This window comes from Haliaeetus albicilla, chromosome 1 (genome assembly GCF_947461875.1).
Source record: "Haliaeetus albicilla chromosome 1, bHalAlb1.1, whole genome shotgun sequence".
Taxonomy (NCBI): Eukaryota; Metazoa; Chordata; class Aves; order Accipitriformes; family Accipitridae; genus Haliaeetus; species Haliaeetus albicilla.
Window position 1 is genome coordinate 28,090,150 of NC_091483.1, and position 17,744 is coordinate 28,107,893.

At 42.5% G+C, this 17,744-nt stretch overlaps 1 protein-coding gene across 1 annotated transcript in view; it reads right to left on the bottom strand.

Moving 5' to 3' along the window:
- TET2 (tet methylcytosine dioxygenase 2) overlaps positions 1-17,744 on the bottom strand; it is a 75,178-nt gene that overhangs the window by 20,807 nt on the left and 36,627 nt on the right. Inside the window, exon 2 of the mRNA XM_069783373.1 lies at positions 984-4,371. Within this exon, the coding sequence (XP_069639474.1) occupies positions 984-4,371 (3,388 nt within the window). The remainder of the gene's footprint in view (positions 1-983; positions 4,372-17,744) is intronic.

Sequence of the window (17,744 nt, forward strand, 5' to 3'; positions counted from 1 at the left end):
CCATGAATCAACTTTGAGACATAGCCCCATGCATTCGAAAAGGCAAAAGTCCATTTTGCAGTTTTGGAGAAACATTGGTTCAACTTTCCTCTTTTACAGATGGTGTGAAATCCCAGTAAGTGAAACTATAACAAGGATTCTTATTTTATTCCAACATTCCACCCCCACCCCCCCCAGCCCCCATTTTTGGTGCTGAACCTTTTGTCTCAGCCTGAATCCAGTAGAGTCTGAAAGTGCCTGTTAGAACTGGCCATGTACAGTGTCAGTGCTGTGTGGAAACTCGGGCTACGAGGCCATGCCTGTCGCTCTGCTTTGCTTCCCTCTGCTCTATTCTTCCAGCTTTTGGAGATCGGGTATGCCATGAAGAAACACTGAAGGTCCCCCTCACTGCTTTTTTGGTGCCACTTGTGTAGCTTCTCTAAGAAACTGCCGATCTCTTTAGCCTTGCAGGAGACAAGTGTGTGAAAGGGAGGATAAACTCTTGCAACAAGTAAGGAATAGTCTATCATTCCTTCTTTACTGAGGGAAACTTTAGCAATTTCATGTTAGAGCAAAAAAGGGCATAAGGATCTCAAGTTTTGGACCCAGGACATATTTTATAAATGCTATATCTAACCTTGATGAATAAATTAGATTATAAAGTTATGACCTACTTTTTATCAGCATGTTGTCATTACATGTCTGCTGCTCAAGGAGAATGGATGTAAGGGAATACATTACTGGCCATAAGCTTTCTGACTGAAAAAGCAAATAGGTAATTGCTTTATGAAATATTGAGAAAGGGCCTGTGTGTAGGGTTGGATAAGTGGAGTAGGCATAAGTGTATAAAATTGTAATTTTGTAAGTCTTTACTAATTACTGTTCTAAAAAAAACAACCCAAAAAATCCTCCAACACAAACATCCAACTAACCCCGCAATCCCAACTTGAAGGCTCATTTCCTTCCTGTGAACTAGTACGGTTTTAGTACATCCCAGCACTTACCAACACAGCTGCAAGATGGGAAATCATACTGGGTTTTGGCAGGTGTGTCCAATAAATTTTTTACAGGAGTATCCAATAACTTGGAAGGTGAGTCTAAAAAATTATTGAGAACAGTTCCAGCTGTTCTTTTGGTCGGGGTTTTTTCAGCAGACGAGTTTGCTTGCTGATCTAAGATTGGGGTCTGAGTGTCAAAATCTGCAGCACTGGTATTTCTTGATAGGATGGTAATAGGGCCTGCTGTTTCAACCTTCACATGTTTAGGTGATTTGATAGTAAAAGTCTTGTGATCAAACAGTGATTTGACCTGTATCTGTTTTAGCTGCTGTTCCATTGTCTCGATGATGCTCTTTTGTTGCATGTTCTCACAGCCAAAGTGCTGATTCTCTTGCTTAATTGTTTTTTTCCACATTTTGTTTTCCAGCTGTCCAGCTGATGGACGCATGCAGATGTTAGACTTTGTGCCAGCCTCAATTTTTATAGGCTTGCGTGCTGCATTGGGACCAATCTCGGTTTTGGGTTGCTGGTATGCTTGTTGCTCCTGTTTTTGCAAGAGATGCCACCTTAGAGCAGCGTGCTTTTGAAAATCCTTAGGGGTTTGGGACTGCAAATGACAGCCTCTCTGGTCTTGGGAGTGTGGGGCAGTTTGCTGGCTGTGTGGTAAGTACCGCTGAGGAATCTGCGTAGCTTGTTGGCTCTGGAGATCTTGGTTCAGACTACCACCGTAGCATTGTGTTTGCTGGAGTGGTGGTAGCTGTATAACTGAAGTTTGTTGTGTCTGTTGCTCTTGTTCTTGAAAAGAGTGATTCACATCTTGCTTTGCAGTCAAGTTATTTGAAAAATACTGCACATTTTGCAAGTCCTGCATTTTGTTGGCTCCAAAGCATTCAATATTTGCGGCGTTTTCTTTCTTCTCAGAAATCAAGTGCACGTTGTTTGGGCAGGGATGCTGCAGACTAGCATTTGCTTTCTGAGTGTAAAGGGGAGCTTTGTTGTTCATGCTCTGTACCTGCTCTAGGCCTAGCTGAGGGTTATGCAGTGGGAATGCTGTTGATTTCATGTACTTATTCCCAGTTTGAAAACATTCTTCTACTTTAAGCTGATTGAAGGATGTCCTGTCTAGCGGCTGCTCAGCATTGCTTTGGGAGTGGGAAATGGTTTGGGGCAGGTCTTTATTTTTCATCTGCAGAGCCTGTTGCTGGTTTGGGGTTAGCTGCGGACTGCACGGCAGTTGCACCTGCTGTGCCTGGTTTTGAAGCATCTGTTGCAAAATCTGTGAATGCAAGAATTGGTTGTTTTCCCCTGGCTGGAGATTCAAGTGCTGCTGTTTCAAGGGGGCCCCTAAAGGCTGTTCGGCTTGTTGTTCTGGTCTTTGCTGGAACTGGAGCTGCTGCGGAGGGTGTTGCTGCACTTGGGACTTGAGTAGGGAATCCATCTTCGTGAGCTGTGGCTGCAGTGAGTGTTTCTGGAACGGCAGCTGCTTGTCAGCTGTGGGATGCGGCTGCAGCTGGGAGGTCTCGCTTTTGTACAATGGCGGAATTTGTGCCTGTTGCATTATCTTCTGGCTCTGGGGCTGTCCTGAAGGCCCCTTTAATGCATCAGGACTTCCAGCATACTGTTTCGTGTAGGCTGTTTCGGCTGTGTTTACCTGGAACTGAAGAATTGATCGCAATAATGCTTCGCTGGGCTTTTGGGAAGGCTGTCCCTGGCGGAACTGGGTGGAAACCAGTTCTATCCAGGCTGGTTTTGAATAATATTGAGCCTGTTGCACAGGCTCTTTCACTTGGTCCTTTTCTTTGTCCGGAGGAATCTCAGGTTCTCTCTGTCCTGGGAAATGCTGATAGTGTTGCTGCAATTCACCCTTACTTCCGCACACTTGCAGGTTTTGGAGGGGGGGCTCCGACGCCGGCGTCATTTCTTCTGGGTGCTGCTGAATTGAGGCGGCCACAGCAGCTTGCGGGTTGCTTTCACTGACATCTTGTTGTGATGTTTGTGCCTGCTGCGGAAGTCTCTGCTGAGGGTGAAGCTGTTGTTGGCTGAGGCTGGGACTTTCTGACATTGGTCCCTGCTGTTGCCCTTCATTCTTTATCTCCCCAGGAAGAGCTTCATCACATCTGTTGTCATAGGAATGGTGTCCTTCTCGCACCACAACAGACAGTGCACTGTTCTTTTCTGGAGCAGGAGTGGAGGAATCTTTGTAAAACGTTGAGTTCTGTTTAAAGAAAGCACCATTTTTTTCTGCTTGCTCAGAAAACCTTTCCAGAGCGGCGCTCTGAGCTTGCAGGTTACTGCTGGAACTTAGAGAGAGGTCTTGGTTGGGAACCTGCCCTATGCTTCCATGAACAGTACTGTTTCCTATGGGTAACTGGTGTGGATCATAGCCTGGAATCTGTTGCTGTAGCTGTAGTTCTGGTTTCTGAAGCGAACAGCTACCTGGCAATACAGGTGGTTTACTGGAGTCTTCTGTGTTGTAGACCTCAGTAACCACTACAGCTGGCACTTGAGGCAGCTCAGAGTTTGAGGTCTGTGGGGAAGTGATCTGCCCTGAGGTATGGGATGAATGCGTTGTCTCATAGGACAACTCATTAGTAGCCTGACTGGTAATGGCATTGATATGAGATGTGTTCTTCTGCATTGCTATGGAAACATGTTCTGGATAATATTGAGACAGTGTTTTCTCCAGGAGTTCACCATGCATGCTTTCCATGGAAGAGGCAGAAACTGTAGCACCATTAGGCATTGGCACTGCCTTGTTCTTAAGTAGTAAGACAATGTCCCCGTTGTGGCAACGAACATTCTCCTGCTCCTGCTTATCCTGAATCAGGAGGTCATGAGGGTTTTCTGAACCACCACTGTTGCATCTTGTAGACTGTATCAAATCTGAAGCTTCATTTTCTTGTCCTGTAAAACTCTCGGGTTTCTTCTCACTGTAACAATTGGAGACGCTTGGTTTTTCATTATTATTCTCTGGCTCAGGTTTTTCTCCGTTTACCTCTTTGTCTTGTTTCACTTTCTTGTTTTCATGAAGTCCATACAGAGAGGGCTCACTAAAAGTGCGTTTTATCCCACCATTTTGCATATATTTGGAATATACTTTCTTTTCTTGTAAAAGGTCGGGGCTAACGCGGTTGTTTGGACTTCCCTTCAGGTAGGGCACTCCATAGTTGCTTTTAATGAATAGCCGCTTGTGGTCTCCATTTACTTCAACTTCAGGCCTCTCTGTTGCTGGACTTCCATTCTGTAGCTTCACTGCAGAAGGCTCTGTCTGGCAAACGTGAGAAGATTGCGGTATTAGAAATGGACTCAATCTATTGCCGTCAACATGGTTGGTTCTGTCCTGTTCCATCTGGCCTGCTCCGGGGCCATCCACAAGGCTACCCTCCGAACGTATCTGAAAGAGAAAAGAAAGGGGAGAGAATCCAAGTAAATTTTAGTTTCCCTTGATGGACAGCCAATTACCGACAATTCCTGCAGCATTCAAGCACCCATTGGCCTGACCAACTCCCACACACATGAGCTTGCAGGCATACCTGAGGGGTGTTTCACTATCATACCACATTTTGCAGCCCCATGTCTCCCTTTTTCTTGAAGGTTTGTTCTTCAAGATGAAAAGAGAGTGAAAATAGAGTGGTTCCTTACCCCCATTTAACACACAAGCAGATATTTTACCAAAAAAACCTCTCCTAATGGTGCCAACAATATTCTCTGCTTTTGAATTATTTGCATGGACTCCTCTGGCATCAATTCTTCTCCTTGGTAAGGCAGAAAGTCATGCCAAAACCATGGTTCCCAGACGTGGTGCTAATCCCATTATTTGATTAAGTGTGCCAAACCCTTTTGTGTGACTTGAAGGATTATTGCCACCAAGCTTGCCAATCAGAGGGGAAAAGCTCCTTTTTTTCTGTCTTCAGTTGCCTGACAAGGTCTTTTAAAACTGTCATTCCTAAAGACCACGCAAGTGGCACAATACACACGTGAGACAAAGCCACACTTGATTGCTGTCCATAGGAACTCTTACAGTTCATCAGCACCTTGGTAATGTTGACAGAAACAAATCGAGAGATTTCTGAAAGTTTTGATGGAAGTGGTATTTTTTCAGGTATTAATATCCTTTCAAATTTACATATAGACATCATGCATGGCTTAAACTATGCATCTGGGTTTTGAACTGAGCACCACAGCTGTGGAGCTGGGAATTTTTTTCTTCTTTGTTTGGATGGAAAATCCCGTTTTCTCATATACTTTTTGTATTTTATTTATAAAATGTTTTTCATTGGATGAAAGTACTGACAATGTGCGGTGAACAAATTCCATATAATGACAAGCTAATCCCGTTCACATGGATCTTCCCAGGATTCACAATCCCAGTTAACATAGATAAAGCCCTTGTTTGACTCTGCTTGTAATTCATTCTTTGTTTGCTTTATAGTTCTCAACCAGTCACAAATGACATAAGACAGACTGACAGAGGGTCTTACAGATGTGAGATTGCACAGAGAAAATTTGGACTCATGCATGTCTTTGTCCTGAAGCTTTTATTTTTAGTTTGCATAAAGGGGAATCTGAAGGGTTGTCCATCGCCAGGTCATCCTTGGTTGGACTGCAAAGTCAGGACAAGCACTACACATGGCTGGTATTACCACTACATAGGAAGAACTATTATACTGAAAAATTTCTCCCATCACGGTTGCTCTGCTTATGTATTTATCCTACACGAATCTTTTTTTTTTTTTTTAAATGGTAAGGAACATCTAATTTATACAGTTTTCAGTGCAGTATTGCCTTACTCAGTTGAGTAATATGATTCTAAAATGCTTTTAAAAGTAATATTAATTCATGAGATTCATTACATCCAGCAGAATCCCCTCTCCTTGCAGCTCTGATTTCAGTATCAGGACAATTCAAACATATATTTTGACTGGCAAGCACTTATATGATGACTTGTATCCACTCCTTCCTTATCCCAAACTTGGTTTTAGATTTACTTTTGACCTCCTTAAGTTTTTTCTTTTCTTTCTGTACTCAATTTATGTTTTGTATGACAGAAGTAGAGAAGTTCTCTCTGCAAGTAACAGTACTTAAAAAAAGAGGTTTTGAAGGCAAAGCTAAGAATAGGGAGATGGAAAAGAACATTTGTCCATCTTCCCTATTTTCTTGGCAAGGTAAGGTAGGCTTCTTTCCTTCTACATATATTTCAGTATATTTCCCAACCTAGCTTTAAAGTACCTCAAGACATGAGCCTTTGCAGCTTTCCCAGGGAGACGATATTCCACACTTAACAGAAAGCGGCATGAAAAGAATTCCTCTGGTGTGTCATTCTAGGCCAGGTGGTGGAATGATGCTCCAAGAGTGTCTCAAAAAGTCAGCCTAATTTGGAAGCCATTCTTTGCCTTCACACCTTTCATACCTAGAAATCGCAGCTGAACCACAACTCAGACATGAGTGTGTGGGCTGCTGTATTTCGCAAGTATGAAATGAAATAAAAGGCACCGTAGTAATTAATACTGTGCTGTCAAGCTGCTTCTAAAATATTTATTTCTTTAAAGAAAGTTTTAGTCTGTGTGATTGAGCTGTGAGAAACTTCCTCTGGCCATCAAAGTCTGCCTTGCTGCTTGTGTTCTGGTGTACCATGTGGGTTGCAACTAAATTCCTTCTGAGAGTTCCCAGACAATCTTTCTTCTCAACTCCCTACTGATAGGTAAAAACACCTTTTTGTTTAGAAGTGCGGGCTGCCTGACTTCTCTAAACTTAGCTTGCAAACCCCTCAAAGGAGCACATCCGTGCTTCAGAAAAGAGTCATGGGTTCATGCCGTCCTCAAAAACTGCAAGTTTATCTTCACTGTGTGACATAGGTTATTATTCATGGTATTGTCAAAGACCTCATGGTATGAGTCAACCAGTTCCCCCAAATTCTGATCACCTCCAGTGTAAAAGCCACTGGTGTTAGACATTGCAAAGGACATGGAAATAATCTGGCTCTTTAAAATACAAAGTTAATTCATCGATTAAAAGTGCCAGATTTGCATTCTTTGAAATGCATCTAGGATTGTAGTGACTTTGTGTTATACTTCTTTCTCTCTCTGTCTACACTCAGTTATTCACAATCCTCAAGTCACACCTGAGAACAAATCTTGCTCAAGCAGCTACAAATCACAGCAATTATTTGTAATTTAAAACTGGCGAAAGACAAATGGCAGGGATACCTTTATTACTGGTTTTAACTGGGACACCATGAACATATCCTTGATGCTACTACTAAGCAGAGCTGGTTGCACCTTACAAAGTCTCTGCGCTCTTCTTTACAATTGTTGTGGATGAACTGTCTGCCTCTCAAAGTAAATCTACCTTTCCCTAAGTGTAGCAGTTAGCCTTTTTTCTCTTTCCCATAACTGTATTTTATCCAGACTGTTTAGAAGCTCTACATATTTTTCTTCAGCTATAATTCATTAGAAATTCAAGTCACATCAGCAGCATCTGTGAAACAATTACTGCATCTAGGACTGACTCTGCAGTCTAATCCATCATAATTATGACTGGCCTCTTTGAAGATGCCATGATGCGTGACTTAAATATAGCACATTACTGTGCAAATGGATCAGCATCTCATCCCACCAATATGCATTCAAGTTATAATTCAGTCCACCACCGTTTGACTTTTTCAGATGCAATCAATGTATGTACATTTATTTCTTGCCACATATGGGGCACAAATTGGAAATCAGGTACTGAAAGAGTTTTTGAGATTTGTTTGTTTGTTTGTTTTATGGGCAAGTTTGGCATATTCTTGCCACCTCTATGAATACGGGAATACCAAAAGACTGTGGAAGGTGTTGTTATGAGTGCGACAAACATTTCCGCAGCAACAAAAGTACTCTTTAATTATGTCATTTTCTTTCATGGAAAATCTTTCTTTACTTTTAGCCAGTTCTGGAGGGTCATACCTTATTTTATATGGCACCCGTAGCTAGGGAGTTTGTGAATGCAGAGCAGCTCAGATGAATGAATGGACAAATACACCCACTGCAGGGGAGTACAGTCTTCTGCAAAGCTGGGCAAGATTCCCAGTACAAAAAGTAGGTGGGAGGATGCTGTGTTAGAGTACTCCTGGCCCTAAAAGGACCAAAAGGTGGGATGTCAGATGGGTTGTTTCCCCTTCTGGGGTTAGCTGGGATAGAAATATATCTCCTCAGAGGTTTTTCTCCCCGCCAGAAATATACCTCCTCAGATCATGACCTCAGCTGACTTGTGCTCAAGCGATTATAAGCATGAGACTCAAGAAAGCAGAAGTCAGATACTCGGGAACTTGTTGATGGCTCACACAGCCTCCATCCTGCTGGCACCCTTCTGCCACCGCCAGATGACACAGAGGTCTAAATTGCTCCCAAACAAGAAACCCCTGTAGTACTTTCTAGACAGGTGAATTTACCTATATGTCTTGCTAAACTCCAGTTTGGTTAAGTTGTACTTTCTGCTTACACTCTCCTGCTCCTATCACCTGGGTACAGTAGTTGGCTTCACTTCTGGCTTAATTTGCTGTGTATTATTATGTGCTGTTGTGCAGTTACTTCTCTCCTCTGAAGCTTATGCTGCTGGCAAAGTGGTCTAAATCCTGAACTTCCAACAAGTGAAAAAGCTCCTGAAGTGAAGGGTTTTTTCTTTTTTCCTATTTCAAGAATGAATGAAAATTTGAGAAAAGGCATGAGTAGACTTATTCCTAAGTAAGGACACTCATACATGGCATTATCAGAAAGCTCAATTTCTGCACTAAAACCTTAAATGTTCTGGACCTGCATACATGCGAAATTGTTTCTGATTAACTCTGTGTCAAAGGTTTCTCTTTTTTAACTTTGGAACAAGACGTGTAAGCAGTTATAATGATGCTCAACACTGATTCATAGCTGTGTGGTTATCATGGGATGTCATTTTACTGTGGCCTAAGTAGCAGTTGTTTCAGCTGTGCCTTGGGTTAACACCTGTAAGCAAGCTGCAAATGCCACTAGAGGAGAAAAGATGTGCAGTTAACTCAGATGGCTAATGGGCGATGTAACACATCAAAGCTCCTTATTAGTGAGACATTTCCATTGTTGCTGGGATAAAATGTTGCACACATGAAAACTGTGGTATAGTTTAAGGATTTCCTATATGTTTTGCACTTAAGGTGCACTGTGTTTATACCCTGAGAAACCAAACAAGCTTCCACATGGAAACTAATGGGAGAGGCAAGACCAGGACTACACCTGCCCAGACTCTGGGTGGTTTGCCATTCATGGAACAGCTTCTTCCCAAGCCAGGGTTGCTGGTAGTTTGTAATAAATACAATACCATCAGAAATCAAACCCTGTGTGGGCCTGTGGTTTAAATATGGGTTTAACATGTTTTTCTGAAGCCAAGGCACCCATGAGAGAGAATTTTAACCCTGTTGTCCAAAGAAGATTTGAAAGAGAGATTGCATTCATGCCCAACGTGAACTGAGGCTCTGAACCCCACAACAAGCCCTAAGGATTTGCTCTGCTATCTACCAGCATCACTGCTGCCCTGCTGCAACTGTGGTAGCTGAGGAAAACACAGTGAAACTTCAAGGCAGATGTAAAGGAGGCCCCAGAAGGACAAGGACACTCTGTTGTTAGCTGGGCTCTATGGCTTACAATGGGGTCCTTTTGCACAGCATTCAGCTGTCTCTTCATTTGGATAGTATATTTATTCAGTGCATTAGCAATGCTTTGGAAAAAACTCGCGTAAGGATGCCGTGCCTTCTCTGTCCCTTGAAATGTTTAAGTTAAGGCTATATTTCTTTCAAAAATATAGGTATTGCTTTCTCATTGTAGCTTTAAATAGTAGTTAAGGGGTTAATCTAGAAACTACTGGATGAGACTCTGTGACTGTGTTCTGCAGGAGGTCATATTACATGAATATAATTGTCTTTGGCATTTAGATCTACGAATAATCTGTGTCAAACAAAAGAAAATGTGGGATGGCTAAATTTTGTTACCTAATTTATAGCTAATTTATCCTTAATTTACAGGGAAAGTGGTGACTAGCGAATATAGATATAAGCAGACATAAGGGAATGAAGAGCATGGGATTTGTGAAATATGAGGATTAATAATTCATTAAACCTTATCCAAGCCAGAAGCCTCATAATTCATGCATTTTTAAATCAACTAGTGCTAAACCCCCCTCAATTTATTGACACCAGTTCTTGCATTTCAGTGATGCAGTGATCTAATTGCAAAAGCACTTGAATCAGTTTGATTTTTGACCTTAATACAGAGGGCAAGAGAGTAAAGCTAAACTGGTCTGCACAGTGATTTCCCCTTGCTACATTATATAACCATCAACAAGACTGGATACTGCATAGTATCTACCCAGACATGAAAAATTGCACTATTTTAACAATTGCATAAAATCAAGGGGAGCGAAAATTAAATGCCTCTACAATACGGGTGGAAAAAAACAATTACGTGAAGGAAATTAATTCAGGAATATAAAATGCGAGTAAATAGTGTCATATCACACAGCTCTCCAGTTCCTATTTTTTTGTGATTTATGTCCTATACAAACTTTGCACCTAATTGTAGCACGTAGCACTTCTAACAGAAGAACACAACTTTTCAAGTCACTCATAATGCCACAATCGTATGACTAGATTAGAAATCTTTCCCAAAAGGTCGAACTTTCAAACCAGGTTGGATTTAAGAGACAAAAGGACCTTCGCCCTGTAACAACCAGAACATTCAAGATGAGGTTGGCACCTATGCTTGTTCTTGCCGGTTGTAAGCTCGTTTCTGTGGTTTAGATTTGGAGTATGGTATATCCAGGTGGTTTATACTGACAGGCCACTGCACAGAGCTATATTACTTCCCAAGTTAGCCTGTTTGACATTACCTTCGGTGTTGGTATGTTGACATACTTTAAGACGAGTATTGCTCAATTTCTCAAGCACCACTTTGGCTATTATACATCTCTCACAAATACAGGGAAGCTGAACTAAAACACCCTTTTGCCTTTGCTGTTTTTGAGAGTCATTGCAGTTGACAATTGTAATAGGAAGGCTGTGGGGATGGGAGTTACAGTGTTTAACGCTGGGGATGCTCAAATAAGTGTGCACCGAGTGAGATGCTTCTATGCCTGGTTATAATGAGAAACTTCTTTTGTGTGCCTGTGAAGTTTGGACAGGCAAAATTGTCTCAAATTGTGACCCACACAGGGTATCATTCAGGTAATCCACCAATGCCTGTGGATTCAACATCGCGAAACATGTTGGGGTAGGAAAACAGAACCAACTCTCTTTTTTTCTTCATCTCAGCTAGTTACCATGCTAGGTTAGGTGCATTGAGCAAAGGCTGGCAAGGTAGGGTGGGTGGTGTTATCAGGTGCATAACTGGTGCTTAGACCTGCTTTTGATTTCTGGAGAAATGGTGTAATTTGAGGGATGATTTTCCTCTCAGTACTTCAGCTACCCCATGCGTCAAATGGTAATGACGATACTGGCCGCTCATTAAAATCAGCTATCTGAGAGCAATAGCTAGCTGCTCATGCTATTCTGACCGAGCTCTCTACTGCAGTGTGCCTCTGTGTGAACACGCCAGAATAAGCAAGCGTTGGTGGCTGAACTGTTCAAGACACACTTGATGTTATCAACCTGCTGTTTAGGGGAAGGTTACCAAGAGGTCAGTGTCATCATTATCTTCCAGTTTCTATGATCTTTGTCCATCTGGCTTCAGACCTGGATATAGCACGGATTTCTTGGGTTGATGACTTCCTGACACCAGTCGAAGGTCGGTTATCCATGATGATTTCATCACAGCTGTCGGCAGAGTTAAGTAATTTGCTATTAAGTAGTACATCCTCCTTGAGAACTAGAAGCAGTGGAAGAGATTCTCTTGGCTCTCTTCACCCCATACTATAAAGAAGAAACGGAGGACCCAAAGGAAGAACCACTGGCAAGCTACAGATTTCAGGGTTTTATCATGTTGGGACAGTAACTTTAGAAAATAGGAACAAAAATGGTCCTGTTTGGCACGTGGATGGAAGAACTGATAGAAGAGAGTAAAATATTGTGGGCTGCAGCGTCCTCAGAAAGCCTATTTACGCAGCTCTGTTTTCCATTATCCTTTGAACTCCAAATAGGAAATCCTGTTGGCCGTCCAGTTCTGATGAACACAGAATTTTGGATGAAGTGGTTTTTTTACATTTCTCCAAAAGTTGAAGGTGAGGTTATACTGAGAGGAGAGTGGGGAGAATGCAGAGACAAGGGTTGATGACTCCAAGGATTACTCTGACTGTTGCTCCCACATGCCCAGATGATAAAGCACAGCCTTCAGCCCCTTCACTGGCCTCACTATGGTAGCCTTTACACCCCTATACACATTCCTCCTCCGTTTTTCTCATGCCTCTGCCACACCTAGGCTGGGATGCTGTAGTGAACTCAATTTTCAGCTACTATTCTTGGCCGATGAGAAATGAGAGGCAGCAGAGAGACAGCTCCCACGCTACACAGCGTGCGCTGTGCACGCCGGCGTACCGGGGGGCAGGTGCTGGGGATCCCTGCCAGGGGTGGTGAGCCATGAGATAGCCGTGTGTCTGTACGCAAAATGCTGCGTGCCACTGCAGCTTTTGCGTGGTTTCCTACATCCTTCTGGGGATTTACTTCCAGATGGTGAAGTTGGAGGAGTTGAGCCAAAACAAGGGTACTTGCTTTGGAAAGATCTTGTGCTGTTTTAATTGTTGCGTGATTTGATTTAAAAATGTGTTTTTCATGCCCACTTGTGATTTTTTTTTTCTTCCTTCCAGTTTGTGCCTTCCACGACTTACAAACCAAACCAATAGCTCATAAACACCTGGGAAAAATGGGTTTGTCAGGGGCCTGAGGAGGTGAGTGCCCTGTTCCTCTGCTCCAGGGCAGCACCAGCCAGACCTGTGCCAGTCCACTCCAACCTGTTTTCAAAGGTCTCTAATGATGAGGGTTGCATAATAACTCACAGTTACATGCAGTGCTTCATTAACCTTACTTATTAGAAAGCTTCTACCATTTAAAACATAACCCTAGATTGTCTCTTCCCATCTACCACAGACTCGCAGAGCAGTTTTTTTCTTCTGTGCTATGGCTTCTTTCTCTCCGTGTAACTGAAGACTGTTATTAATGCTTCCCTCTTAGACAGAATAAACAACCCAGTTCATGACATCTGATCTCCTCCCCGGGTGGATCTATATCCATACCATTTGTTCCCTGACCAGATGCACGGAGGTCACAAAGCAAATGCAACAGTCTGTTCTTTGGAGACCGTATGCACATACCACATTCTGCTGGATTTTCCATGAGTTCAGATGTTTGATATACAAGCAGCTATAATATCTGCCTAGATAATATTTCAAATACCTGTATGAATTAACTTGGCTTTCTCCCCAGTAACTAAAATCAGTTTTATTCCCTCAGCGTGAGAGGGACTGAATAAATTGCATTGAAATCAACAGAACAGGCTCATTACTTCTAGCAGAGCTTTATAGAGGAGGTTTTTTCCTTAAAACCTGACTTCAGTATGTTTAAGTCTGTGAGCTACTGGCACATCTCTTCTGACTTCCACTGTTGCTGAGGCACCACAGAAGATAAGAATCTAATGCATTTTTAGAGGTCTATTAGAAGATGCTCCCTAGAGCTACGGTTGCCATTCAGCTTCTTTCTGCATTCGTGTGTGGTCTTCAGGAGCAGTTTTCATGTGGGTTATTGCAATCTACATGCAACAATGGCATGGATTATCGTACTGAAATCTACGTCTGAGAAAATAGTTACAACTGACTCTCCAGATGTACAAGAGATGAAAGACAAGGTGTTTTTGATGACCAGAGCCAGCTGACGACCTAAGAGCAGTCGAGATCTAACCTTGATAAAAGCACAACTCTGGGAGACAAACAAAAAGTGGGAGCTGGCACTGCCTTGCCACAGTTCTGAGCACACAAGAGAGCTTGGCATAGGTACTGTTGCCATCCCCTTCAGTTTTAGGTTGGAGTTGAAGATGTGGGACTACATTTTCATTCTGAATACTCAACGTACGAGCTTGGAAAGAACTTGGTCATTGACTAATCATAGATAAAATGGCCCAGGGCCCAAACAAATTGTAAATCAAGAGACACCCACTTCACATCATGCCAGCGTTTATCAGGGAGTTACAGCTTAGCTTCTTAAGGTTCTTAAGCTTCTTAAGATATTCTGTAGTTACCATCTTGGCTACAGACATTTTCCCCCCTTTCTAATTTTAGTTTTTTATTACTTGGCAAGAAGATTTTTAGCTTTTTCTTCAGAAGGCCACTATTAATCCTGTTCTGAGGATCAATGGATGGGCTGCAGTTTGTGCTTCCACACAACTGAGGCCATTTCTGAGTTCCTTCTTGTTACATCCTCGCTTACACAGAACACGGTTTTTATCTATAGCCATTTAAAACTTAACATTTAAGCATAAATGGGCAGTATATGGGGAATTTTATGTATTTTGTGGCAAGAAACATTTAGTTAGAGAGCTGCTAGAGAAAAAAGCTTATTACAGGGAGACAGGCATTTGCCTTTCTGTGGAATCTCCCTCTGGTGTTTCAGGGAAACTGGAAACCAGTAAAAAGTCTAGATTTTGTGAACAGGATGTTCGTTTTAAAACACAGCTCGAACGTGAATGTTTCTCCCTTTAACCAAATTACAAGACTGGATAAAAACTTGGGATTGCTGTGCTGAGAAAGGGTTGGGATTCCAGAACGAGCTGGCATTCCTGCTTTCCTTTCATTTCCAATAATTCAAAGCACATTCTTTCTCCTGTTTAAATTTTCCTCTTTATGGCGAGATGCAACATGAAGAGACAGAAAATTCACTGCCGCCAAGCTAAAAGAGGGGGAAAAAACTGGCAGATTGTGTTTTAACTCTCGCTAAGACTTTCAGACTCCCGCAGCTGACACTTGGAAGAGCGGTATTTGAGCAGTCCTGAAAGGAACTGCAACACTCCTCTCTCTGTCCTTCCTTTTCAAATATTTTCAAAGCTTTGAAAACAGTCGGTTGTTCTTCGTTCTGGCAACTCGCCATTTGCTGCCGGCTCACATCAGTTCATAGTATTCCGAGGTATCCAGTGGCCCGCGTGGATTTGTGAGAGTTTGCAGCTCTAATGAAAGACCTTTGATATTTTGGGATATTTAAGAGACATACAGAAATGGGTGAGTTAAAAGAGCTGTTGTCAGTTCCCGCAAAGCCCACTTCATATTCTCAGTCACGAGATACCATTTCACTAATTGATTACTGTTTGTCCATAACACAGTCATGCTCTTAGTGCACAAAGAAGCAGTGTGGATGAAAAGCTCGCCATTGTAAAGTACACACTCAACTGGACTTAACAAGCTGGGAACTATAGACAAATCTTAAGATATGGGACTACTTTGAATGAAACTCATAAATCATAGCTGAGGCTTTTTTCAGCTTAAGTAAATAACTTTACTACAGATGGTGAAAATTAATGGAAGCATTTTAAATGCCTCTCTTCACTCTTCCTTGGAAGGGTGGCAGGTGAGCTCTCCTTGAAAAGGGTCAGGTGACTTTTTGTTATTTAAATCCACACCTCCAGCAATGAGGACCTGATCCTGCAAGTCCTGCAGAACTGCTCCTAGCTGGCAAGGTTATGTGAAGTGTTTGCCAGGCTAGTCCTTTAGCCAGAAGTCTAATAGCTGTGGTGGTCTTGAGCTCAGGAATGCAGGTGAAGGGATGAACGCCTTGCATTGTGCTGGTTGAGTTCCCGTAAGCTTATGTGCATCCTTGTACCTGAAGTGTGATTGCGCAGCACAGTCACTGCTTTTCTTGCCAACACAAACTTTTGCTCCCTCCCTCTTCCACCGCCCCTCCCCCAAAACACATCAGGGAGAGAATAAGTTTGGGGGCAAATCAAGGATGACAGGTATTAAGCTCTGACATGTGCAGCCGGTTTTGCTCAGAAGAAAACGCAACACGGTCTGCACTTGGTGGTATTACTTCTATACAGCCTTTGGGGGCAATGAACCAATGTACGACTGCTTTTCCTTTAAAAAACAAAGGAGGGAGGGCAGGTAGGGAGAAGAGAGGAGACAGCTGTCAGGATACTAAATGTCTAATGCAGTCATTTAAGCTAACATGCATGCCACTGTGGAATGCATATAAGGACACTTTATTTTTGGTTTGTTAACAATTTGAGGGTCAGCCAGGTTGATTATGAGAAAATGAGCTAATAATTTTACTGTGGGAAAGGTGGGCGACAATGATGAATGGCAAAGTTTATCTGCTCATTATACTCCACAGCGAAAGCAACCCTTCCTAACAGCCTCATCTAGCTCACAAAAGCTTGCATGTAATTGATGTGTAATAAATCAGAAGCATGCCTCAGCTCCCCAAACCAAAATGATCTTAAAAGTTTATATTAGGTATTGGTGATTAAGCAAACATCCTGAAAAGTAAGTTGCACCTAAAATTAGAACTAAAAATGAGATGGGCAGAAAAAAATATTCTGGAGTACCTGCAGTTAACCTTTAAAAAAGCATGTGGAGGACTAAAGCAAATCAGGTGAGCACTAGAGACTGGATATGTGTTCCCATACTGCTGTACATCAACTCTGCAGCATGCCATGTCCTTCAGAGTCTATGTTCAGGGTGCTGATGCTTCCCAGCCCATCCTGTTTCCTACCTTCTCCCTTTGGTACCATTAAGGTCCTTTCACTGGCTGGTCCCAACAAAACCATGCTCCTCTCTTCAAGCGGAGGGGCCAGCCTGGCATGTGGGCCCGGGGCATGCAAGTGATACAGAATATGTGTCTGTATCACCCTGCAGGGCCCTAGTCCCATCCTGGAAACCAATGGGTATCCCAGCAGCTCCCGACCTCCCCCTGGCCTGAGCTCCCTGCCCCAGCCCTTGTTCCCAGAGGTGTGGAGGCAGGGATGCCTTCAGAGCTGTCAGAAGTTTACGACAGATGACTTGTATGATCAGGACGCTGGCTACTCTGATGTTAAATATTTAGTTGCTCTTCTTCCTCCTGTCCCACTTCCTCATAGACCGCAATACAACCAGGCAGCACAAAGTCTTAGTCTATCCTTCAGTTTTTCTGGCTTCATTGAAAAACTTCAATGTCTTAAAAACAGCTGCTACTACTTAATGATCTTTTGGTAACTAAGGCTGATTTCTTTTGTTATGCTCTCTGAAGATTAAATTTTGCTCTGGACTCTGTTGCCTGAAGGATGCTATTGTAAAACAAGATACTCAGAAATCAGCAAAAAGATGTTAAAGCTAAAACAGAAAACCCAAACGCTTAACTCTAGCAGTGCTGCTGCCAATGAGTTTGAGAAAATATCCTGAGATTATGCTAAAACCAGTCTGGTATTGTGGGCTGATGGCTGAGGAACTGCTTTCTAACAATGTACACAACCTTGCAAAAGAATAAAACCTCCATGATATAAGAGATGCTTCTTTGATGTTAGGTTTTAAGTCCTGATTTGATCAAACAGGCTATCATGCAAATAACTAGATGCTAGTAAGCATTGCTATTGCTTTAGATTGTGAGGAGGGAAATATAAAGCTCAAGGATTTACAGTCCCTTTTACAAGAGACCCATTGGGGAGAGCCTGCATGTCCCGAATACTGAAAAGCTCAGTCAGGATTACAAAGGAAATTGCTATAAAAGATTAAAATATGCGGTCAGCAGTAATAACTCTCCCTCTGTTTGTTGTCTCAGATTGTATTTGTGTTGGAGGAAAGATTGGTGTACTTCAGATAGCA